This window comes from Atractosteus spatula, chromosome 7 (assembly GCF_055471065.1).
Source record: "Atractosteus spatula isolate fAtrSpa1 chromosome 7, fAtrSpa1.hap1, whole genome shotgun sequence".
Lineage (NCBI taxonomy): Eukaryota > Metazoa > Chordata > Actinopteri > Semionotiformes > Lepisosteidae > Atractosteus > Atractosteus spatula.
The window spans coordinates 37108712-37129887 of record NC_142712.1 but is presented as its reverse complement, the minus strand read 5'-3'; the positions used below and the strand labels follow the sequence as shown (position 1 = coordinate 37129887).

The window sequence follows — 21176 nt, the reverse complement described above, 5'->3', positions numbered from 1 at the left end:
GTAATAAAGCTGCTCTGATGAAGTTATCTCTTTTTACAATAGCCAGGCTTTTACAGACCATCAAGATTGCAATACTCAAAAGCACAGCCATTGGTTTTCTGGCAATGAATTTTAATTAAAATCTTTGCCTGTATAAATATTTACAGCTTATTGGTGCTTTAAAAAAATTCCCTCAGCTCATATCAGAATGAATTATTTATGTCATGTGTTGAGCCTTCTGATCACGAGATTCCCATTTGAAAAAACACAATCGTTTTCTTTTTGGGGTTGCATGGCAGTCATCTGAAATGATATGAGGACCTATGGATGCTATGATTAAATTAATTGTTACTGTATATATGTCTTAATGAAATCCATACTGTCTAGTTTGTGTCATGCACGCCCCCTTCTCCACTTCTGACAGGGTAATTGGATGATATAAAGCCTGTCCAGGGAGAAATCTATCAGTTCTTCCGTATCAGGAACCAAATGTTAAAATAAAATGTACAAAGCAATTGAAAAGCCTCATAGAATATCATTTTACCCACTACATTATACTGTATAAGAGATATTGGTGCTCTGGTATCAGTCCAGACAAGAGCAACTAAAGCATCCCAGGGCTTAAGCGAATGTCACGTACTGAGCAGATGAAGGAATTGAATGACTATGAGCGGATCTGATTCAAGTTTTCAAAAACCTCCAAGGCACTGACAAAGTCAACCCAGTGAATGTCAGAAAAAACAGTGAATAACGAATCAGAGGACACAAGTGGAAACTTTGGTAGAGTGAAGAAGAAGCTAAGATCAGAAGCCACCTTTGCCAAAAGGATTGTGGGAGTATGGAGCAAGCTGTATCAGCCATGGTATTGAAGCTCATACCCTGACTTCCTTCAAGAAAAGTCTGGATGAGACCCTAACTACCAAAGAAGGTAGATGGGTCGAAGAGTCTCGTTTGTGATCACTCTTATGCTATTATAAATGGCTTGCTCGGTTGCAAGCAGTTTATCAATCTGAGAATCTCACTTATCTTAAAGAACCCCAGAGAGTCCAATTTAAGAGGTGCTGTTCCTTGTCTTTCAAATGCACATAATCTTAATTTCCACTGATGTCCACAAGTCCTTTTTTTTTGCTCCTGCTTGTCGGAGTGGACACTGTTAATTAGTCCCAGGATTTAAAATAATAGTATCACATCTCCTCCATTCTTGGCTTTGCTGCTGACATATTGGCTCTTGATCTGGGATGAAAGTTGTGTTTTGGGAAAGTCTGGGACAAGACCGGAAAGAGGAAAATTGTATTGGCTGTCTTAGCCTAAACAAAAAGCCTCTACAACATGCATTGGTCTCTGCTTTTGCTTAGGGTTTATTCCTGATACATCCCTAACATTCACAACCTAGCCTGCCATTGGCAGATATCCAGCCAGGCTTTTACTGGACACCATAGATTTCTATAAAACACACTTTTAAATATTTATAGTACGCCATTACAAGGCAGCCTCTTTAAATATTGATTGTGGAATGTAATAAAGTACAGCGGGCCTAACTGCGCTAGGTTAGCGTTCAATTCTCCTGGCTGGGCAATTCCTCATTAGAAATCACAATGAATGATTTCCAACTGCGGTCTATTGTATGGGGCTGGCAGGGAGACTGATTTCCACAAGTTACAAATAAAAAGCTACTTCAAAAACAGAAAATAAAAACTACAGCTTTACAGAGTACATTAATATTTTTCTTTTTTATATATAACAAGCAGTAGAGCCTCTGAAGTATATAGTTTATGATTTATTAATGCAGACAATCCTTTGTCAATACAATAACTACAAAGCTGCTAGTGTCAAACAGGAGTGTTTTCTCCTCAGGAGCAATAAGGGGTCTTCTGAAAGCAGACCCATAATCCACCTGTGTTTACAGCTGCTATTCTTAGATTTGATGCTTATTGCCAACACCTGGCAGAGTGCAAATGGCTTAATAAATATTTATGAAATCTGACTTGTACCACAAATAAAACAGGGACATCATTAAGTCCATGGGGCTTTGACGTCTAATTTCACAAAGGCTGTTTTTCAACTTTAAATTGAAAACATTTGCAAAAAGAAATCAAAACTGAGAGGGTCAGAAAAACAGTATAATTTACCCGGAGAAGGTTTATGAATATGAAGCATATTAACTTCAAAACATCCATAGCCTGAAACAAAAATGAAGCATACAGAGTACTGAGTCTGTACAGGGCTTCTACCTAACATTGTATGACATGGGTCAAAATAGGCTTTCAGGACAGCAGGCACTGCATTGAACTAAAAATGAAAAAAACTGTTGCTGGTTGTAGCTGCAAAACTGCAGCAGTCTATCTTTCAACTAGCCAGGTTGTTTTATACTGCTGAAAGGTTACAGAAAAAGTGCAAACTACCTCAATGAACACTGTTGTGTACTGAACTGTGGTTTGATTTGTAAATTTGTTTTTGCTCTAGACATAAGGCATTTATCGGAACAACAGTTTCACTCTTCATGCTATGCAGCTGTAACAAAGCCATACAGTATGTGCCGAAAATGGCTCCTTTGTTTCCATGCTTTTATTGTTTTCCTTTTCTTCAGTTCTAGCTCTCAGCAAATGGAAAACATGAGGTTTTGAACTTTGAACTAAGTCAACCCTCAAAGCGGGGAGAGGGTTCATTCAGAATTGGGGGGCGGAAGGAGAGAGAGAAATCCAATGATGAAATGTCAAAAGCAGCAGTGAAACATGTGGAGACATGTCAAAAAGCAGCTGTGCATTTTATGGGTGATGCCATGAAAGGTTACAGTATCCATTAGGTTGACATCATAATTCAAGTTAATATTGGCCGCGGGATTGATCCCTGGCACTAGAGGAGAGCTTTATACGGTACTGTACACTGAGCTGAGGTGTTGCAGTTGAGTTTTCTGCCTCTTTAATGTGTGATGGGCTTGATGTGTTGCTGGGAGAGCCTACAGTAGATGCTGCCTGCCGCAGTTGGTTTCCAGCGCACAGCAACTGCGTTTATTTGAAAGTGTTCAGCCTCTGGAGAGGAACATCCACTCTTTTAGTCTTGGCACCCCCACCTGTTGGAGGAATAAAATATCAGAAGGCACTCAGCTCTTGAAAGGATCCAGACTGGGTAGGTCGGTTTTTGATGTTCAAATATATGTTAACGTGATCAAGTCAAAAGGGAAAAACAACACATGCTTTTGTGTTTGGGATGATGAATGTTTGCATTTAGTCTGTGTGGAGCCCGTCATTTCCCATTGTTTCAATTTCCTTTGAAACTGTATATTTCCGACAGGTTTGGCAGACCTCCTATAACTCAGTCCTTTGATTTATCAACAGATCAATCTTTTATAAATGCTGAAAAATAAACCGCCATGAGTTTTATGTCTCAGTTGTTGGGGAAGGTCACTGGGCACATAATAATTAGAAAAAAGAAAAGGAAGTCTGTGCATTTTACAGAAGGTTCAAATGAGGTTTCAGACAAAGTTTTTCTGCTGGTGTTTTAAAAAAAGCTGTAGCCACAATGCAGTAAACTTGTTATTAAAAACTTCTGTGCATGATGTTGTGATGATGACAGAACAGAATGTTAATTCCGAGAGGTTCCAAGTTCCCAGTATGGAGATCACTTTCCTTTCTTCTTTTTGTCTGGTGAAGAAATGTACACACAGGCGGTGGTCTTCAGCAGTTTGATTGTCCCTACTTAAGTCTCTGGCAATTGGAAATGCTGGGGTATTACTTTGAAGATAGTGTAAGTGTCTTATACTTTGAACATACAGTATAAGAATGCTTCGTATACTGTATGTTCCACAAATATACAGGCCTACAGTATGTACAGTATCTGTCATAGAAGTGGTTCATGCCTTTTGGACCCTTACTAAAGAGCAGCTTTTGTAGTACAAACAAGAAGATGATTTCTATATTATGCACATGTCATACTTTTTAAATGCACGAGTTCTTTCTTGTTTCAGATATGCTTTGTTCAGGTATTCCCAGAAAAAGGGAAACTTGTTGACTACCACAGCCACCACTTGGTCCAGAAAGAGCTGGCACTATCTCCCTGCAAACAGCAGCAGTTGCTCATGTGAGGTGTATATTAGAAAAATAAAAAGAACCACAACAGTCACTGCATGCTCTTTACCTAACTTTATAACAGAAAAAATGCAAAGCCTTTAAGTTGCTTTCAGTCACAATACTTCCATTTTTTGTCAACACTGGATTCATTATCATATGGAAAGATACCTACAGTAGCACCATATACTTTAGCAGGAGAAACAAAATATTATGGAAAATCAATGGACTATAAATCGACTAACTGTGTTCACTTTTATTACATTTACAATCTGAAAGTCATTCTAGCTATTTTCAAGTCCTCTGCTGACTTTTTAATTACTTACTGTGAGTTCTGTAATTATTCTTTAATATATTCATTGTAAACCATTTATAATGAACCCATACCCTTTAAGCAGTGATCTTAATTTCATTGATATGAAAATTTAATCTGCAGCAGAGTACATGACATCAGTCACATCCACCTTTCCCCGATTAAGCATTTGCTATAACTTAATTGGTTTTTCCTGTCACAAAATACCGTGGAAATTACTCATCCGAGAAAAGAAGTAACATTTTTTACATCAAGAATATTTTTAATTTTTAGGTTTAATATGCACAAAACGAAGAAGACCAAGGGTCAACAACATCAAGCTTGATTTTTAAAGTGGATAGAAAAAATAATTTGTGACACTTAATAGAGAATTAGTATTCTGCAAACCACATAATCAGAATCCTTTTTTTTTCTTGCTCTTTGACACCTTTTCCACTCTAAGCAAATTACAGACTTTCACTAGAACTGAGACACAAAAAAATGTTTGGCATCTGTCACTGCAAATGAACAATTTCGCAAACAATTGGTGTAAAATAAGACCCTTCTTATATGAATGTTTAAACTGCCTCTTTACACAATGCAAAAATGAAAGATTATCGGTGAAGTGGAGTAGGTGCTGATCGCATCTCTGTCACATTCCTCCTGGGGTCATAGTTTCCAGCTGAGCTCCAATGCACACTAATGCAAACAAACAGCGCAGAGTTTTGCTACAGATAAGGAAATGGAATGTTTAGCATTAATATTTCAAGTTTTATGACATAGCACTCAATAGCCCTTTATGTAAAAAAAAACATCAGATGTCCTTCCACGCTCAGAAACGAAAGTCCTGCTGTAGGTGATCTGAATGACATTGGTTCCTCCCCCTTTTATAAGAATCTGCATCAGATAATCTGACATAGATGCTCCGATGTGAGTTCCATCACTTCTGCCACACAAGAACGGGCCCAGGAAGGACGCTGTGCATGTGACAGGGCTAATATATCAAATGTGCATGAATATTACCCTACTGTAGCTCCGGAAGATTACATGAGATCATCTATCATGTTCTTAAATTTGGGATTGTCAAGAATTGGTGCAAAACTGCAAATGCAAACCTCGAAGGTACCAGTACTTGCAATATACTTACACTTGTTATATACACACACCACACTAAATAGTATAGTGACATTAAATGTCACCTTGCGTTTTACATGCACCATATGAATGGCCGAGATATCAGTCGCACCGTTGTAAACCAAAAGCACAGAGCACCGAGGTCAAAGCAGAGTAAAATTAATTGCAGCTTATTCAGTATCACCACATACTGTGCCCGCTATTCAGATCAGTTAGTGCTTTCACTGTGATATTCTCACATGATATCTTTCTGGTCTTAGGACAGTGAATCTCTTTGGACTCAAAGAGAGAAGATGCGCTATAAGTGTTTTAAATTCCTAAACATACTGATGGTGAGAAAGCAGAAGCCTCTTTCAGGATCTACAGTGTAAGAGACAGACTGGTGGCACAGGAAGGAACTGGGAGAAAGTTAGGTTGGAAAAAAGGAAATATTTCTTTAGACAAACTTGCTATGTCGATCCCTGGGATCCTTCAGGGGTAGGATGGATGAAATTAGTAGGTTACTGGTAGTCAGACAAGCCCCATTGGTTGAATGGCTTACCCTTGTTGGTAACTTTTCTTTTGTGATTAAACTGCATCTACAGGCAGGTATTAACCGTACATAATAACAGAGTACTTTTTAAAATGCTTTATATGGAATGGTTATAATGAAAGGCCTCTTTAAATGACCATTTCATTTCAGCAGTCAGAGCAGCCAGTTGTACTCTCCCTATAATACTGCCTGCGGAATCACTTGTATTTCCACTTTTTAAATTTTGTTCCACAAAAACACCAGAGCAAACCTCTAGCTACCTCTTCCTCATTATCCTTGATGATGCACAAAGTGATTCAAACGAAAGCATAAGCTACAACAAAATAATGACTAATGAGTGAACTACAGTACAACAAGCTCAAACCTGTTCCTGGACCTACAGTATTGAACGTCTTTGGGGTTCCAAAGGAAATTATGGAGGTGCATATTAAAAAAAGTGATTCAGAATAATTTTTTGTGCTACCACCTCTGTCTTTCAACTATACAATACCTGTTGTGTTTTATAAACATTTCGAGGCATTCTTCTATCTTACAAACATTCAGAATATTTGTAATCACTTGTGTTGTACATGTTTCACTTTTAACACAGCTGGTCAGGTAAATACTCCTGAGTCCTTGAAAAGTATGAAAAAACAAACAAAATATTGTAACCTTTATTCAGCTCCAGTAACTCTCTGCTTGCCTGTCCTTGTGTTTCCATAGCAACATCCCATTACCACCTAGCCTAAAATATTTGGTTAGCGTTATAAATCCACTGCAATAGATTAAGACGGAACTCCTTTGAAAAATGATTTGGGGGTGCTTAATTCAGATTTATGATTTAGTTGATTTATTCCTCTTGAAGGCACTGCATTTATACATGCACCAAGTTCATTAGATTAAACGCTCTGGTTCGATCAGTGCTTAGCCTGCAAGAAAAAGCGGAATCAGCTGTTTTTCTTATCCCGAGCTCCAGGATTAAGCAAACCAAACAGAACAGACCAATTTTAGAGGACTGTTCAAGGCATCTATAAAATATTGAGTGTTTTACCCTAGGGGAAAACTGTCTTTCTGATGAAACCAACATTTAGAGACAAGCACACTATGGATTCAGTTTTTGTTCACTTCCACCTGAGAGACTGGTGTCACTGCCAGTAACAAAAACAATTCCTACCTTTGCAAACCGCATTAATACAATTAATGTACACTGTAGTTTCTCTAGGGCTACCTTTACAGTGTTTGGGTGCAAGCAGCCTTTTTTTTGTAGCTAAAGAAAAGTTGAGTTGATAAAGCAAGGGGGCCACAATCAAACCCAGCACCTGAAATGTACAATAAACTCATCAAATTACCTCTATGCATTGACTGCAATTTAGCACTTTGATACATTATGCCTTTAACTAAATGCCTTATAATTGATGTTATTAAATAGCTTGATGTTTAATTGTAGTCATGCATTACTAACTATTGTATTGATAATAAACTACATTACTAAAGGTAATCAATCAAATAAAAAGTAGGTGTTTTACTTTCTCTCATACACTACAGAATATGGCTTTGTGACATTCCTACCTACTGTATTTATACAGCTGGCTATTTCATGGCAGAAATTTGAGTGCAATGGGTTGCACAAAGTTACAACAGCAGTGCCCCACCAGGTCTTGAGCACACAGCCGTTCAGTTGCAAGTCCACTACTGCCTTGCACAGTGAAAGATCAATTTCAGCCTCCTTTACAAGATACAAATCTCCATTTGCTTGTAGCACTTCTCTCCATTACTGGTTTGTACTTGTTTTCTAGTGTGCTGCAGGACCATTTACGTCTGAGTGATTGTGCAACGATGATGCATTGTACCCTTCGGGCCAATTTCAATTCTCCTAACGCAATTTAAATCCGATTAGTAGAGTATTGTGGTGAACTGTAAATTCTGGTGCATGAAGACCGATTAGCACATTTCTCAACAATAGTGAGATTAGTTGAGCTGGTGGCAAGTGAGACCCAGAAACTGAAGTCAGGGCTTAGAACCTACAGTATACTAAGGTAAACAACTCAATGAGGAACAATGGCTGTCGCTGGCTCTCATAATGGCTACATCTTTCAACTGTCCTGACTGTAAGGGTGTCCAGCCTGAACATGAAGCAAATACCACGTTGATGTTGTTGTTGTCAACTTAATTGACAAGTCACCCATTCATCTGCTTCTCTTTTTTGTTTGAGATAGAACAAACATCTTTTACTAAAAACAAAGCTTCAATTATAAAGCACATAACATGCCACAGTGTTCAAGATGTTTCATAAAGTGTAACAATGGAACCACAAATATTTTCAAAACAATGTCTGAAAATTATGAAAATTATACTCACTGTTATTCATAAATAAGAAAGCAAAATTGGTTATAAAGCAGGTTAGGCCAGCATAACAAAAGTATGTAATCATAAGGATAAATGATAACCATACAGTATATAGTTAATACTTGATTATGACACCTACAGTACTTGTACTTACTGTGTTTTTTTGTAGATAAGAAAAGTAGGACATAAGTTTGTGACATTTGTTTCATATTTGGGATGAATTTATGGCACATCCCATACACTTTGTTTTCCTGAGTTTCTCTGGCAATCTGGCCTGACCTGTGTTCTCTCTCTGAGGTCCTGTCCCTCAGGGACAGTGGTTATCCCATGTCTGGCAGAAAACAACCTCCACCCTTGGAAATGCACTTACCTCCTTCCTTTGGATATACATCTGCAGAGCTCTGTCTTGTTAAAACAAGCAGTCTTGGCTAAGAAGGAGTACAACTACAAAGCACAGAAAGAAGCAGACACAGGCAAAACTGAATCAGGTAGTCTGGCCTTATGCATCATGCAGGGCTGACACAGATGATTTTGATGATGTGTTTTTCTGAGAATGGAATCACTCCACAATAAAAATGGACAACTATTTTTGGAGATGCTGCAATCAGTTTTTGAATTGAAATTTTGTTCTGCACACTTAAAAACCAGAGCGTTAGAGAGTTAGAGGAAAATAAGGGTTCGTCTTGATGGAATAAATATAAGTTTATGATACTTCAATTACACTTTTTGGGGAGGAAAGGCAGATAAGATTGCAACAGAGAATGTTTTGCGCTAGAACACGAAAATTTAGGAGGAGAAAGGGAAAAGGACCTACCTTAATAAAGTCTTTGGCATACATACATTTTTGTCCTGTAATGTTTATTTCTTAATCCAATGTATTTAACCAATAAGCATAGAATCCGATTCAAAGCAAATTTAAAATTGCCGCCACCCTAATTTGAATCATGACGTCAGCTCAAGAGATAAGAAAATCTGTTTTTTCGACCACGTAGAAGCAGAAGGAAGAAGTGTTGCTTACCTTAAATACAAATGCATGATTTTTTTTTTCACGGCGTGTAACGTGATGGTTAAAACTGATATACAGTACACTGGTAGAGGTGTTAAGCAAAGAAACTAAAAGTTGAATGTTGAATAAACAAGTACTACGCAGCACCTTTGCTCAGAAAAGCTACTTCACTACTACTGCAGGTCCGTCCTCTGAATATTGAGGTATTCCTGTTCACAGCGATCATGAAGTGTTGACATGCGCACTTTGGCACACGCGAGGGTTTTAAACTATCCATTTACCATGTTGTATATTGACAAAAACGCGTTAGTGGTGGCTTTCATTTATGTCATGCCTGTATATGGTCATTTTCTTTTAAATCTGTAGATAAACATTTAAATACAAACTGAGAAGCAATTGGATTTTTTTTGTCATTGAAAGTGCAAAACACCACCACCTACCTGTATTTTTTTAACCAGTAAAGTTTAATATATAACAACAGTACAAAGTGAATTCTTGGCTTGCAAAATAGGTGTGCTTCATATTTACAATAGGTACACAATATATTATCATAACAAAACTAAAACAAAAAAATAATAAAAACAAGTACAACTTTTTTTAAATACTTTGACTTTCTTACAATTTTCACAACACTTTATAAAACAACAAGAACAGACAGCCATTATCGTCATCATCATCATCATATCATCATAATTTGTATTTACTATATTACACAACTCCAGTGTTTATAATGAATGGGTAAGCTGGATATTTATTATACGTGATGTATTTATTAAGAGCTCAAGATAGGAAGCTCCCCGGTTCTTCATTTTATATGGAAAAAGGAGAAAAAAGAAAGGATTTGACTATAGGTTTTTTTTCTATTCTGTCCTGTACTGCTTAGCAATAAAACAGAATATAGCCAAACTTATACCCAGAGCAGGAAATTATTGTGAGAGTTTGGAGCAAGATACTCAGCCATGTCGTTAAAAACATATCCTGGCTTCAAGAAATGACTCTTGAAATGAAATCGCTTTTACTGGCAACCAGATAAGATAAATGTCCCCCTCTTTGTTTGTAATCATTTCCTTGTTCATAAACCTAAAATAACCGCTAGTGACCTGAATCATCCTGAAGTACCATACACATTCCTTGAATATACAGGGTAAAATTTGACCTCGCTAGTATTTTACCTGTTAAAGAGTTAAATGTACCTCCATCAACACATTTACTTGGCTCCAGAATGGTCAGTCCCCATTGTTTCAACAATGCGGAGTAAACAGCACTATCCACTTCCTCAAGGTCGTCACCAGTTATTTGAAAGCCCGGGAAACACTGCTACAATGCTCACAACCTCATTTTCACAAATGAGACAAAATATTTTTTTTAAAAACCATGAGGAAACCCAGCCAGATCTCATGATTCTGAATTCTGAAGGGTTTCGCTTTATCCGGACAGAACAATGAATACCAGAGATCACTATCTCTGGAAGTGAGAGATGAAGGATTGTTGTTGCTGTTACAAGTTTCTTCCTTCGGTGAGAGTGGCCCATCGCTGACTGAGACAATGCAGTGACTTCTGCCCGACCCTCAGAGACAGAGATGGGTGGGAGGAAGAGGGAAGGGAGGAACCACAAGAAAAAAGAGGAAGAAGCTTTCAACTTTCCGTGGAGCTTTGTCCAGATCAGTGTGGCAGCAGCGTGCCCAGTTTCTTGGACTGATAGGGATCAGTGGGTATTAGGAGGAGCTCTGCTGAGCCTGACAACTAGGGAGCTAGTCCTGCTGCAGCTCCTGCAGGTGTACAGACTAATCACGTCAAGTTCCGTGCTCCGTGTCTCATGACTTTCTTTTTTTGATGTCGTTTTTTTTATCTCCTGATCACACAACACACACGACTTGCAAGATCAAAGTCCCGCTTCAAAGCCAGAGCAGGAAACCAAAGCTAAAGGGTCTTTTTTTTTTTGAAATACTCTTCAAACACAACTGACAAGCCAGGGAGCGCAAGAGCCTGAAGGTACAGTACAAGTCTGTATCTACTTCACCTTTTTTTATTTTCTTTCTTTTTCTGCTTAATCAAATACATTTTAAAATGGACTTCCAGGGAAAAAAAAGAAGAAAGAAAGGAAAATGTCATACTTAACAAACCAGAGATGAAGGCAACATTTCTAATGCTATCTCCCTCGGTTTGCCTTTGCCCTCAATGAAGACACCATGAGAAGACAGATATGCATTTGTCACCACTGCTGTCAGACGCCCAGTAGTGGGTCAAAGTGTCCATAAACTCAGAGGAATGGAAAACAACTCTTACCTTTAATCTTCTTCTACAGTAACGCTATCATCATAAAGAAAACTTCAATAAATAGCACAAATCCAGCTTATTGCAAGAATTTCTTTATTGTAAACTCTCTGCTGCGCTCACTGGCTGAAAGATTTGAAATCACATTCTGTCTCTGCAGGAAGCTGGAACAGCACGGGGTTTGAATTCCACAAGGTGTAGAAATGTGTGCAACCCACACTTTCAAGCAGGAGCGTCTTCAGACGAGGTTGTGGCGAAGGTAAAGGTGTGTGGGGTGGAACGGCACCAGCCCCACTAGTCTTCAAGAGGATGGACATCTGGGGATTGCTCTGGCTGGAGAAGGTGGTGGAATCCAAAGCTCCTCAGGTTGACCAAACATGGTCTGCCACTAGGAGCCTTTCATTACACTCAGGAGTTTAACATTTGGGCCAGTAAAAATGAAGTTTGCAAGTCATCCGGCAAGACTGAAATATCTCTTTTTAGTTCTCTGACAGGAACACAACTCCGGTCTCATTCTAGCTTTCATATTACTGAGAATTTGCCTGACACATGACTCTGTAGACCGGGCTCTGCCCTCAGTTCGTTGGGGGTACCAGAGTCAAATACTCTGCTTAGAAAGGTTTATGTCCAATGTAACTTTGCAAAAAAAAAAGGGGGGGGGGAAACTGAAAACAATTCCATGCAAATGTACAGTAACCCTTTACAGTCACACTTGCTCTGAAAAAGACTTTTGCACGTGTACGCTGTCATGCAGAGAGGCCTACAGAGAGACACAGTGCAAGTAAATGGCAGTGTTAGCTCCTACTCCATACTGTCTGACCTGGTGACAGGACTGTCTCCACAGTGTCTGCCAGGTGAAATCGAGCGTCTATGTGCAAAACAGTGGTGGCCGTGGAAAACATTTAGACTCTAAGGGAATATTATTTGGAGCCTGGGCCTTATATTTCATGGCCCACCTACAAAACAATTCTTGTAAGAAAACCTCCCAGTTTTTACAAAAACTCAAGGCAGCTCTGTGTTCTAGAACTCTGGCATTTAGACATTTCTTTCTGTTTTTCTTTTCTTCCTTGAAAAACCTGTGAATAGTCAAGGCACAGAGGGGACACAGAGACAAAAAGGCAGTTCTTTCTGCTGTGGAATCATCCTGTCACATGAGCGCTATGCAGTTACATCCTGGTCAGGCTGTGAGGAGTTTGGTCCATATCCAAAAAGCATTAACCATTTTTTTTACATAATTAGTTTATAAACTGTTTTTTTGGCACTAACTCAAAACCTCAGAAGTCTATGTAGGTCCATTGCTAATATATGTACAGTATATAGATTAGGTCATGGCATGACTAGTCCTTGTCCTCACCATACACAGTCTATTGCGTTTGAAAGGACTTTTTTAAACCACCAACTCTATTACAACTGGGAAACGGTGTTTAGTTAATCCAAACCAGTAAATATAGACAAACCCCAACAAATGCTTCATCTGAGTTAGATGTGTGAAAATTTAAGCACCTGATCTGTCCTTAAAGACAAGCGTAACCTGGCGATACGGACAAGGCAGTCAGAATTCTGCAAGTCAAAGAGTTTCCTCATTGGTTGTGGCGCCGCAGATGGGGACCATTTGAGCTAGGAAAATCGGGTAAGTACACTGAAGTCCTACATTCGTACCCTAGTGCAGGTGATTGCTGGGGGTGAAGATTATTTTTCGCTCTGAAATTTCATTATGAGAGAAACCGGGCATTTATAAGCTGAGCTTGAACCAAAAACTTGCAGACAGAACAGGCATTCAGAACCAGGATAGGACATCAATCAATGGTTTAGGTTGGATCAAGTTAGACCAAACTATTATATCATGTTGTGTCTTAGAATGACTGTCACCTGATTTGTGGTATCTGTTGACATTAGGGGTAAAATGTAAGAGCCTGGATCTTTGGAAATGTCTTTGCCTTTTCTTCAGTGATTTAGAAAACCTTATCACACACAGTACCATACCAAATTTGGTCTATGGTCTCAAGTTTAAGGAGTTCCCCTATGTGTCAAGCAGTCACTTTACTGTAGTGTTCTCAGTTAGTCTGGACTGGGAGGATGATGGTTTACATTTAAGGAAAGTGACTGAGAAACACATTGTGTTATCCAAACAACAACAGACAGTGATGTCATCTGAGGCGTGTGACATCAATAAGCTCCAGAACCATTAGGCTGTATTTTGGCAATACAAAGTGGGGAATGATGGAAAGAGCTCAGAAATAAAACAAACTTGAACAACTTTTTCTGAAAACCAAATCACAAATGTGGGTCTCATGACTGCAGCACCCACCCTGCAGAAAGTGAAACTTTGAAGCCCACTGGACTACTGAGCTCCTTCAAGAGCTCTGCGAAGGAAAAAATAAAGTAGAAACTTTTATATATATTTATATGTATATCTATATACATACTCACACCCACAATAATAATAAAAAAGAAAAGACAAACAGGAAAATGTTGGAAGTCACACTTCTGAAGAGACAAGTCATTTTTTAAGGAGTCTGTAAAACCAGAAGGCCCAAGGTGTTCCAGCTTTACCCATGAGCACCCAGGAGCAGAGCGTCTGTACAAACACTGTCTGTGAGGAGCTTGTGTGTGTGTGCGTAGAGAAAAGAAGGCATCACCTCCACCTGTCTACGAACATGTTTAATGTTTTGTTTCTACAGCTCTGGTTTTGGATTTTCTCCTCCCTCGAGGAGAAGTTTGGAGTTTGTTGTTTTTTAAGTGCAAACTTGTGGTAGCAGCTCACAAGACGTCGTGTCCTTCGGAGCAAAACAGGAGAAGTACCAGTCCTTACTTTCCTTTAATAATAAAAGAAACTCACAATAAACCACATGATGAGGACTTAAAAAAATAGAAAAGCTGTCCTTGTCCAAAAGTGAAACCAAAATGTAACAAACACATAAAAAAATAAAGGATGATTCAAGAGCACATCCAGCTTCAGCATATACAACTCTGGGCTTCCATGCAAAACAAGCGGAGGGTGGAATTCCTCTCCTTTGTGCATCCAGTTTCCTGGGACTCCACTCCTCTTCTAAGTGCCTGCAGATCCTCTCTCCACACAACAGAGTCCCATCATGGCTGCAGCACACTGCTTATCCCAGGTCTGCCATGGGACAACTGTCAATACAACGCAAGCAATCCAGAGAAGATGGGAAGTCACGACACCTCCTGAATTCTCCACTCTTATCCTCATATCTCCAGCCACAACATCCATGGCCCGTGGGAATCCTGGAGCAGTGTGGATTGGCATTTTACTTTCTTATTTTATTAGTAATTTCAAAATAAATTAAAAATTCAAACTGACAAACCAAATAAACAGCACACTTTTCTTTTCTGTGCAGTTCCTCCCAGCAGTGTGTCCCATGACTTCAGCGGTTCTGATCGGTGGGGGGAGAGCCTGGTGTCTTTCTGTCTCAGCTCTCCAGAGACATGGCACCTATCAGCTGCTCCACTTTAAAGGCCAGTCGCTGCTTCCGGGCTTGTTCATCCTGCTCCAGTGCGGCTGTGATCTGGGCAAAGGAAAAACAAACGGCTAGGTGAGCAACGTTTGACAGTTGGAAACAACAATAACAATGCATGCCCACATTCTCACTGTCTGCTTTTCGGCTCCCGAATAACTGTTCGGTGTTGGCAGTTTTCATTTTACAACAGATGAATACGATAAAGCTTGAAAAGATAGATGCTCAAAACAAGAAGTGAGAGAAAACGCAACAACAAGGCTATAGTGCTAACGGTGTCCATCACTGGCAGGGTGAGGAGACTTAAATGGCGATGGTGTGGAAAATGACTTGGGATCACTGGAGTAAAGGAACAGAATGGGGTCCCATTCATCCATGTACTGCATCTGTCAGAGCCTATCCCATCAGGCACAGGGAGCAAAGTGGTACTACAAAGTGGATGGATGCCAGTCTATCCAAGGGCACACATGTTTACCCATTGACCCACATATGCATACTATGGGCAATTTAGAGATGAGAATTTGGAGTGTGGGGTACCCATGCTTACCCATTCACTCACACATCCATAAAAATAATAGCCTTCATACTGTACTAAAAATACAGATCTATTAGGCAAAATTCAGCAGAGGATCACCAGAGAACTGTATTTTTGTGTAAAGAAAGAAAAACATTAAGTGAAAAGAGTAGAACAATGTGCAAATTGTGTAGGATTTTTGCACAGCAGTTTGGTAATTGTAACCTGTATGAGACATCTTCATGAGGAATAATAATAATTGTCACTGAATCTTGAAAGTTAATTAATCTGCAGTTTGACTGACTGATATGATGCTTCGCAAGAACAGCTGATGTCTTCGAAGAACAGATGTTTTGCTTTTCTACTTCACAAGAATTTCTCCTTCACAGATGCTTGGGACTGAAAGTGAGTATTAATTATCAACATTTGAGTCACAAGTGGAAATCATTTATTCATATATCTGTTTTTAATGCCCCATTCACCCAAAAACTAGAAAGATGAACCAGAAAGTCGGGAGAAGGAGGCCGGAAAAAAATCCAACTCCATTTAAAGATAAAAATAAACTCTGGAGCAAAACTGTGTCAAAACAGTATTCATTATAAAAAGCCCAAATTATGTTTAAATAAAAAACTGTAATGTCTAGTCTTTGTAACACCTATTTAGTCTCCGTCTTAATTGGTATCTCTGTTCTCTCATAATTACTTAATTATTTGTCTTTTAAGTTAAGAGCAAATTCTGCTGTGGAGCACAAACCTCCCCATAAGAGATTATCTTTGATTCACATTTAAACACGTTCAGCACCCATTATTCTGCAGGGTCTTACAATACCAGTAAGCGACACTGTGTTATGTGTGCCTTCTGCGCTGCAGCGCTTCTGCCAAAGACATATCGGAGGATGTATGAGGGGATGTGTGGGAGTCGGGCTGTATTTCCCAGAATGTCATTTGCAGTTCTCTTCCCTTTCATCTGCTAAAGTGCTCTTAGCTACTGGCTGCAGCCAAGCCCCCCATTTTTATCGTTTGCGCTCTATCTATTATTAATCTCCTCAGCCTATGCAGACACAGGACTTTGTGCCATTTCCAAAATCCATTTAAGCGCGCTTCCTATATTTGAGTCAACAAGCGGTGTACCCTCTGCGAAGGGCTGAGAGGGAACATGCAGAATGGAAAGAGGTGAGGCACAGGTTTAACTGCTTTGGTGCTGACTGCATTGAGCAGCCTGCAAAGTAAAAGGGAGCAGAGGAGATTAAAGACTGTCGTTCCAGTGCACCCTGAAATGACACAGGAATGTAAGAAAGGTTGTAAAGGAGAGGAGGATACTCAGCTCATGCAGCTTGATTAACCGCTGGAAGATGACAGGTCTGAGAATCTCTTCTAGCTATTACTGGGCGATTCAGAGAATCAGTTTCAACAACATGACGAGATAGCTTCCAGACTTCCACAACCTTTCCAATAGTACTTACTGTAACACTCTCTTTTATACACAAAGAAACAGACTGATCCTACCCAGTCTGCATCTAGCTGCTGATAACATGCCAAGACCAGGCATCAGACAGCAAAAACCTTTAAACCCAGCCTTCAGACTGAGCTCCAGACTGAAAGTGATCTGTTTAAGAACATAAGAAAGGTAACAAATGAGAGGAAACTGAAACTGTGTCATCATGGCTGGGATGGTCTGGCCAAGGATGGCCATCAGTTCTCGTAAAAGGTTGCTCTTGGCTTTTCATCTTTTATTTGGTGCAATTTAATTTAACAGCAAAGACCTGGGGAGCAACACTGCATTGCATGCAGAATGCTACCATTAGAAGTCTTAAACTGCCTGTTCATCTGGATGGGTTTCTCCATACCTTTTCATGATTATCCAGTCATTTGTGTGAATGTCCTTTATAATGCACATCTTCTACAAAGCAATTTGCATTGACACAATTAGAGTACACATAAGGCCCTTGATAACTTGGGCCCAGCACTTACATTTCAGTAAATCTGTACCCTCCATTTTCTACAAACAGCCGTCCTATTAAAATCACTTGGATTATAATTAGCTGAATCACTTTAATCGCCAAGATCCCTGGAACTCTCCCATCAAAGAAAAACCCCTTTGCTCTTGCAACACTTCCTTGCCCATGGGATAAATCTTGATATTTTGCAGGAATATCATTCTTGCGTCAGCTAACTTTGTTAAGCTCTCTGTGATAAGGCTGTTTATTTCTAAACAGCAGGACTATGCACTCAGATATCAAATCTTTTTCTGCTGCTGGGCTGACCCTACCTCTTCGCTGTACTTGCTGACGTAGGAGTAGATTTCGTTGAGTGCACTTAGCATGTTGAACTCGTTGGAGTGCAGGCGTGCTTGCTCGGCCAGGTAGGCGTTCATGTCCTGATCGCTGATGGCAGGGAGCCGGCTAATATCGGCATAGTACCTGAGGGGGAAACACAAAGCAGAGAACAAGAGAGGAAAGTTATGAGTATGAGTGATGTTCATCCATTCCCCATGCAAACTGAAACAAAAATAACAGCACTCTAAAGCACTGTGTTTGCAGATAGTCAGTGGCCTGTGCTGAACTATATATTATATTAGTGCTATATAATGGAAGACCTATTCTTTTTCAAGAATTGCTTCCAGTTAACCCACTGAATCAGGAATCGCCAATTGCTTCTCTGCTTCTCAACCTCCTGCTGTCTGTGGTGACAAGAAGACTTAGGAGGCACAGACACATTTCCACAATGTTTAATTTGAGCACATCATCCCTTGGTTTAAATTCAGCACTTTTAATCATATATTCAACTGTTTGTGGGCAGCAGTGTGGAGCAGTGTTTGGAGTCCTGGAAGGCTGTGACTTCACTTTCTGTGAAGGGCACTGCTATTGTACTCTTGAAAAGGTACCTTGTCCCGATTGCTCCTGTGAAAATGGATGCAAATGTTCTATAAAAGTTCAGCCATATTAGTAACAATGTTGTTGGTGTTCTGTGTCACTTCTCTGCATTGTCTAGGAAGTAAATTTTGTTCCAACGTAAACTGTTCTTCTGCTGGTAGAGGAGGTGAGTCAGTAAAGGAGGGCAGAGGTAATAGCAACAGTCAGAAAAGGTTTACCTTTCCACCCAGCTTTTGTAGTTGGGGATGTCCTTGGCGTAGAGTAGCTTATTGGAAGGGGAGTCTTTGCCCAGCCGGTGCTCTGACGTGGAACAGGAGTCCATGAAGGTCTGTGCCACGACTGAGAGGCAGGCGTCCGTGATGCTGCTCTTGTGGATGTCGAAGACAAACTGCGGGTTCTTAATCACATTCACCCAGAACCTCAGGGGCAGGCTGTGAGGACAGATGCACAGAGGCAGAGGGAGTGAAGATGGCAATTTCTGTTTTTGAACACTCTCATACCACTGAATCAATCTTGGCCTAGGTTGTTTAATTCAGGTCTTTCATGTCCCACCACATGAATTATCATACAGGAGTGTAAGAAACAAGCCTGAAACAGCAGATAGGTGAGTCTCCCCACAGTATGGCTTAACAGGCATACAGATATCAAAGTACCTTTACTTTGTCAATAAATCATAAACAATGTAACTCTAAAAAAGAAGAATACAAACAGAAATCGCACAAACCATGCGTGCAAAACACAGATAAACACAGACCCCCCTCACCTCATACCTATCTACCTGATAAATAAAATGTTCTACAGTTAACATTTCAAAACTGCCAGAGTAACCCTTGTAGTGCTCTGTTTCTAGATATGCTGTGTTTTTTCCTGCACTTACCAGTTACTCTTCCATGTGTGCCTGACGTCTGTGTCATGAATGCTGTGCTTGTCTGCCTGCTCATCCAGGAAGTCGAACATATATTTGATGGCAAGGGGAAGGGCACTGCCTCGGTGCACTGTGCTGAACAGCGTCTCAAACAGATCGTCCACAAACTTCTGCAGCGTGCCCTGGGAAAAGAGACCACACACATCAGCGGGGCTGTCTGTGAGAACACAGCGAGCAACAGCAGCTATGCCTGTCAAGTGCAAGCCCTGCGTCTAAAAATAGACGGAGGATTATACAGGCAATGTCAATCAGGCGTGCTACCGAGAGCAATGAAGGAGGATTTAAAATGAATAGGCCCGTACTATGCCACAGCAGTGAAACGGGAACAACTAGTGATTCCTGGATACAGATTAATGCCACTGTTACTGTGTTGCTCCAAGTCTGCTGTCATTCCCCATGAAGAATTGGAGGCTGATGGGGAAACATGCAGTGCCCAGGGGAATTGACGAAGGGCGCCACTACTGGAAGCACAGTCCCTACTGTGAGGTTAGGAGCTTCACAGTGAGAAGCCGCAGCTGTGATCAACCTATTCCTCACCCTCCCTCTCCCCTCAGTGCACCAGTCCCCCACTGCTCCCACTGCCAGAAGGGACCGTGCTCAATCCCACACCCATAAAGGTGATTAATATAACTCAAAAGAATCATTTTGTTCACTTTCTGCTACCATTAAAAGTCCAAGACTCACGCTCTGCATGATGATTACATTTTAAAATATTGGTCAAACACAGTACAGTATACAGTATATGTTGAAATCTGAAAATCAAATCCCTATGCTCATAAGAATTGTATTGCGAACAAGCAAAGAGAGGATTGTTTCTCTGTCACGTGGGAGGAATGTGTATTGACATGGGAGGTGTCTGTTATGCTCTGGTACCTTGGTGGCGAGCAGGCGTGTCAGGTAGATCTCAGAGACCATCTTGCTGCCCCGGTCGCCCTCTTTCTGGTCCCCGTGCTCGTGATTTTTCACCAGGTGCCACACCTTCACCCCGCTCTCCAGATCGGGGGTGATCATGGGGGCTCGGGAGCGCAGGCTGTCAGGGCTGCCTGTGTACCGGAAGGTGGAGTCTGGGAGGCGGGAGACACGCAGTGCAACAGCCAGTCAGACAGCAGGCTAGGGGCACTGACTGACTCAGTGCTGTGGGTGGAGGTCTACACAATCACGCAGGCCTTTAAAGGGCAGTTTGTTTCTCAAAACCAGAATTTGTCTTTGTGTGCTTTCATAATAAAAAGGGGGATAATGTTCACAAATAAAAAGCTATATACTTTATACTGTAAAGCCAATGCTTTAAAGCAGATGTCAAAAGGATAGTGTTCCTATTTAATAATTCCAACATTAAGACCTTTTGTGTTGAAGGATGAAAGCTATGAATTGAATGCTACCTAGTAATTAAAGCTGGGGACACTCTGGACACCTAGTTGAGCCTTTTAGCATGCCTTCCCCTAGAAGGTACTGCTTTTCTGACCTTGCTTTTATCCAAGACAGAGAACCAGCCTGATCTAACCCACTCCTGAGACAGGAGACTGTTGGCAGTGCCCCAGGCAGCTCCAACAGAGCAGTTAGAGGGACAGCCTATCACTAAGCACAGACAGGGGGCGCTCAGTGATGAGGCTAATTTTTCAGAAGCTCATTATAACGCTAAAATTTCTGCCCTTTTTCTGCTCCGTGCCCTGTTGCAAATGGAATGATTCTAAATTAGTTCCACTACATAGGGAAATTTTAGAGCTCAATAATTTGATATTAGGAAAGGAAAAAAACGAGAAAGTCCAATAGGTTTTTGTCATCA

At 40.4% G+C, this 21176-nt stretch overlaps 1 protein-coding gene across 1 annotated transcript in view; it reads right to left on the bottom strand.

Moving 5' to 3' along the window:
* Window positions 1-14250: 14250 nt before the first annotated feature.
* Window positions 14251-21176, bottom strand: part of plxna2 (plexin A2) — a 226167-nt gene continuing 219241 nt past the window's right edge. The window contains exons 28-32 of the mRNA XM_088919992.1: window positions 20267-20457; window positions 19346-19515; window positions 18687-18899; window positions 17865-18015; window positions 14251-15133 (exon numbers count right to left, since the gene is read on the bottom strand). Coding sequence (XP_088776118.1) covers window positions 15038-15133; window positions 17865-18015; window positions 18687-18899; window positions 19346-19515; window positions 20267-20457 — 821 coding nt within the window. The 3' untranslated portion in view covers window positions 14251-15037. The remainder of the gene's footprint in view (window positions 15134-17864; window positions 18016-18686; window positions 18900-19345; window positions 19516-20266; window positions 20458-21176) is intronic.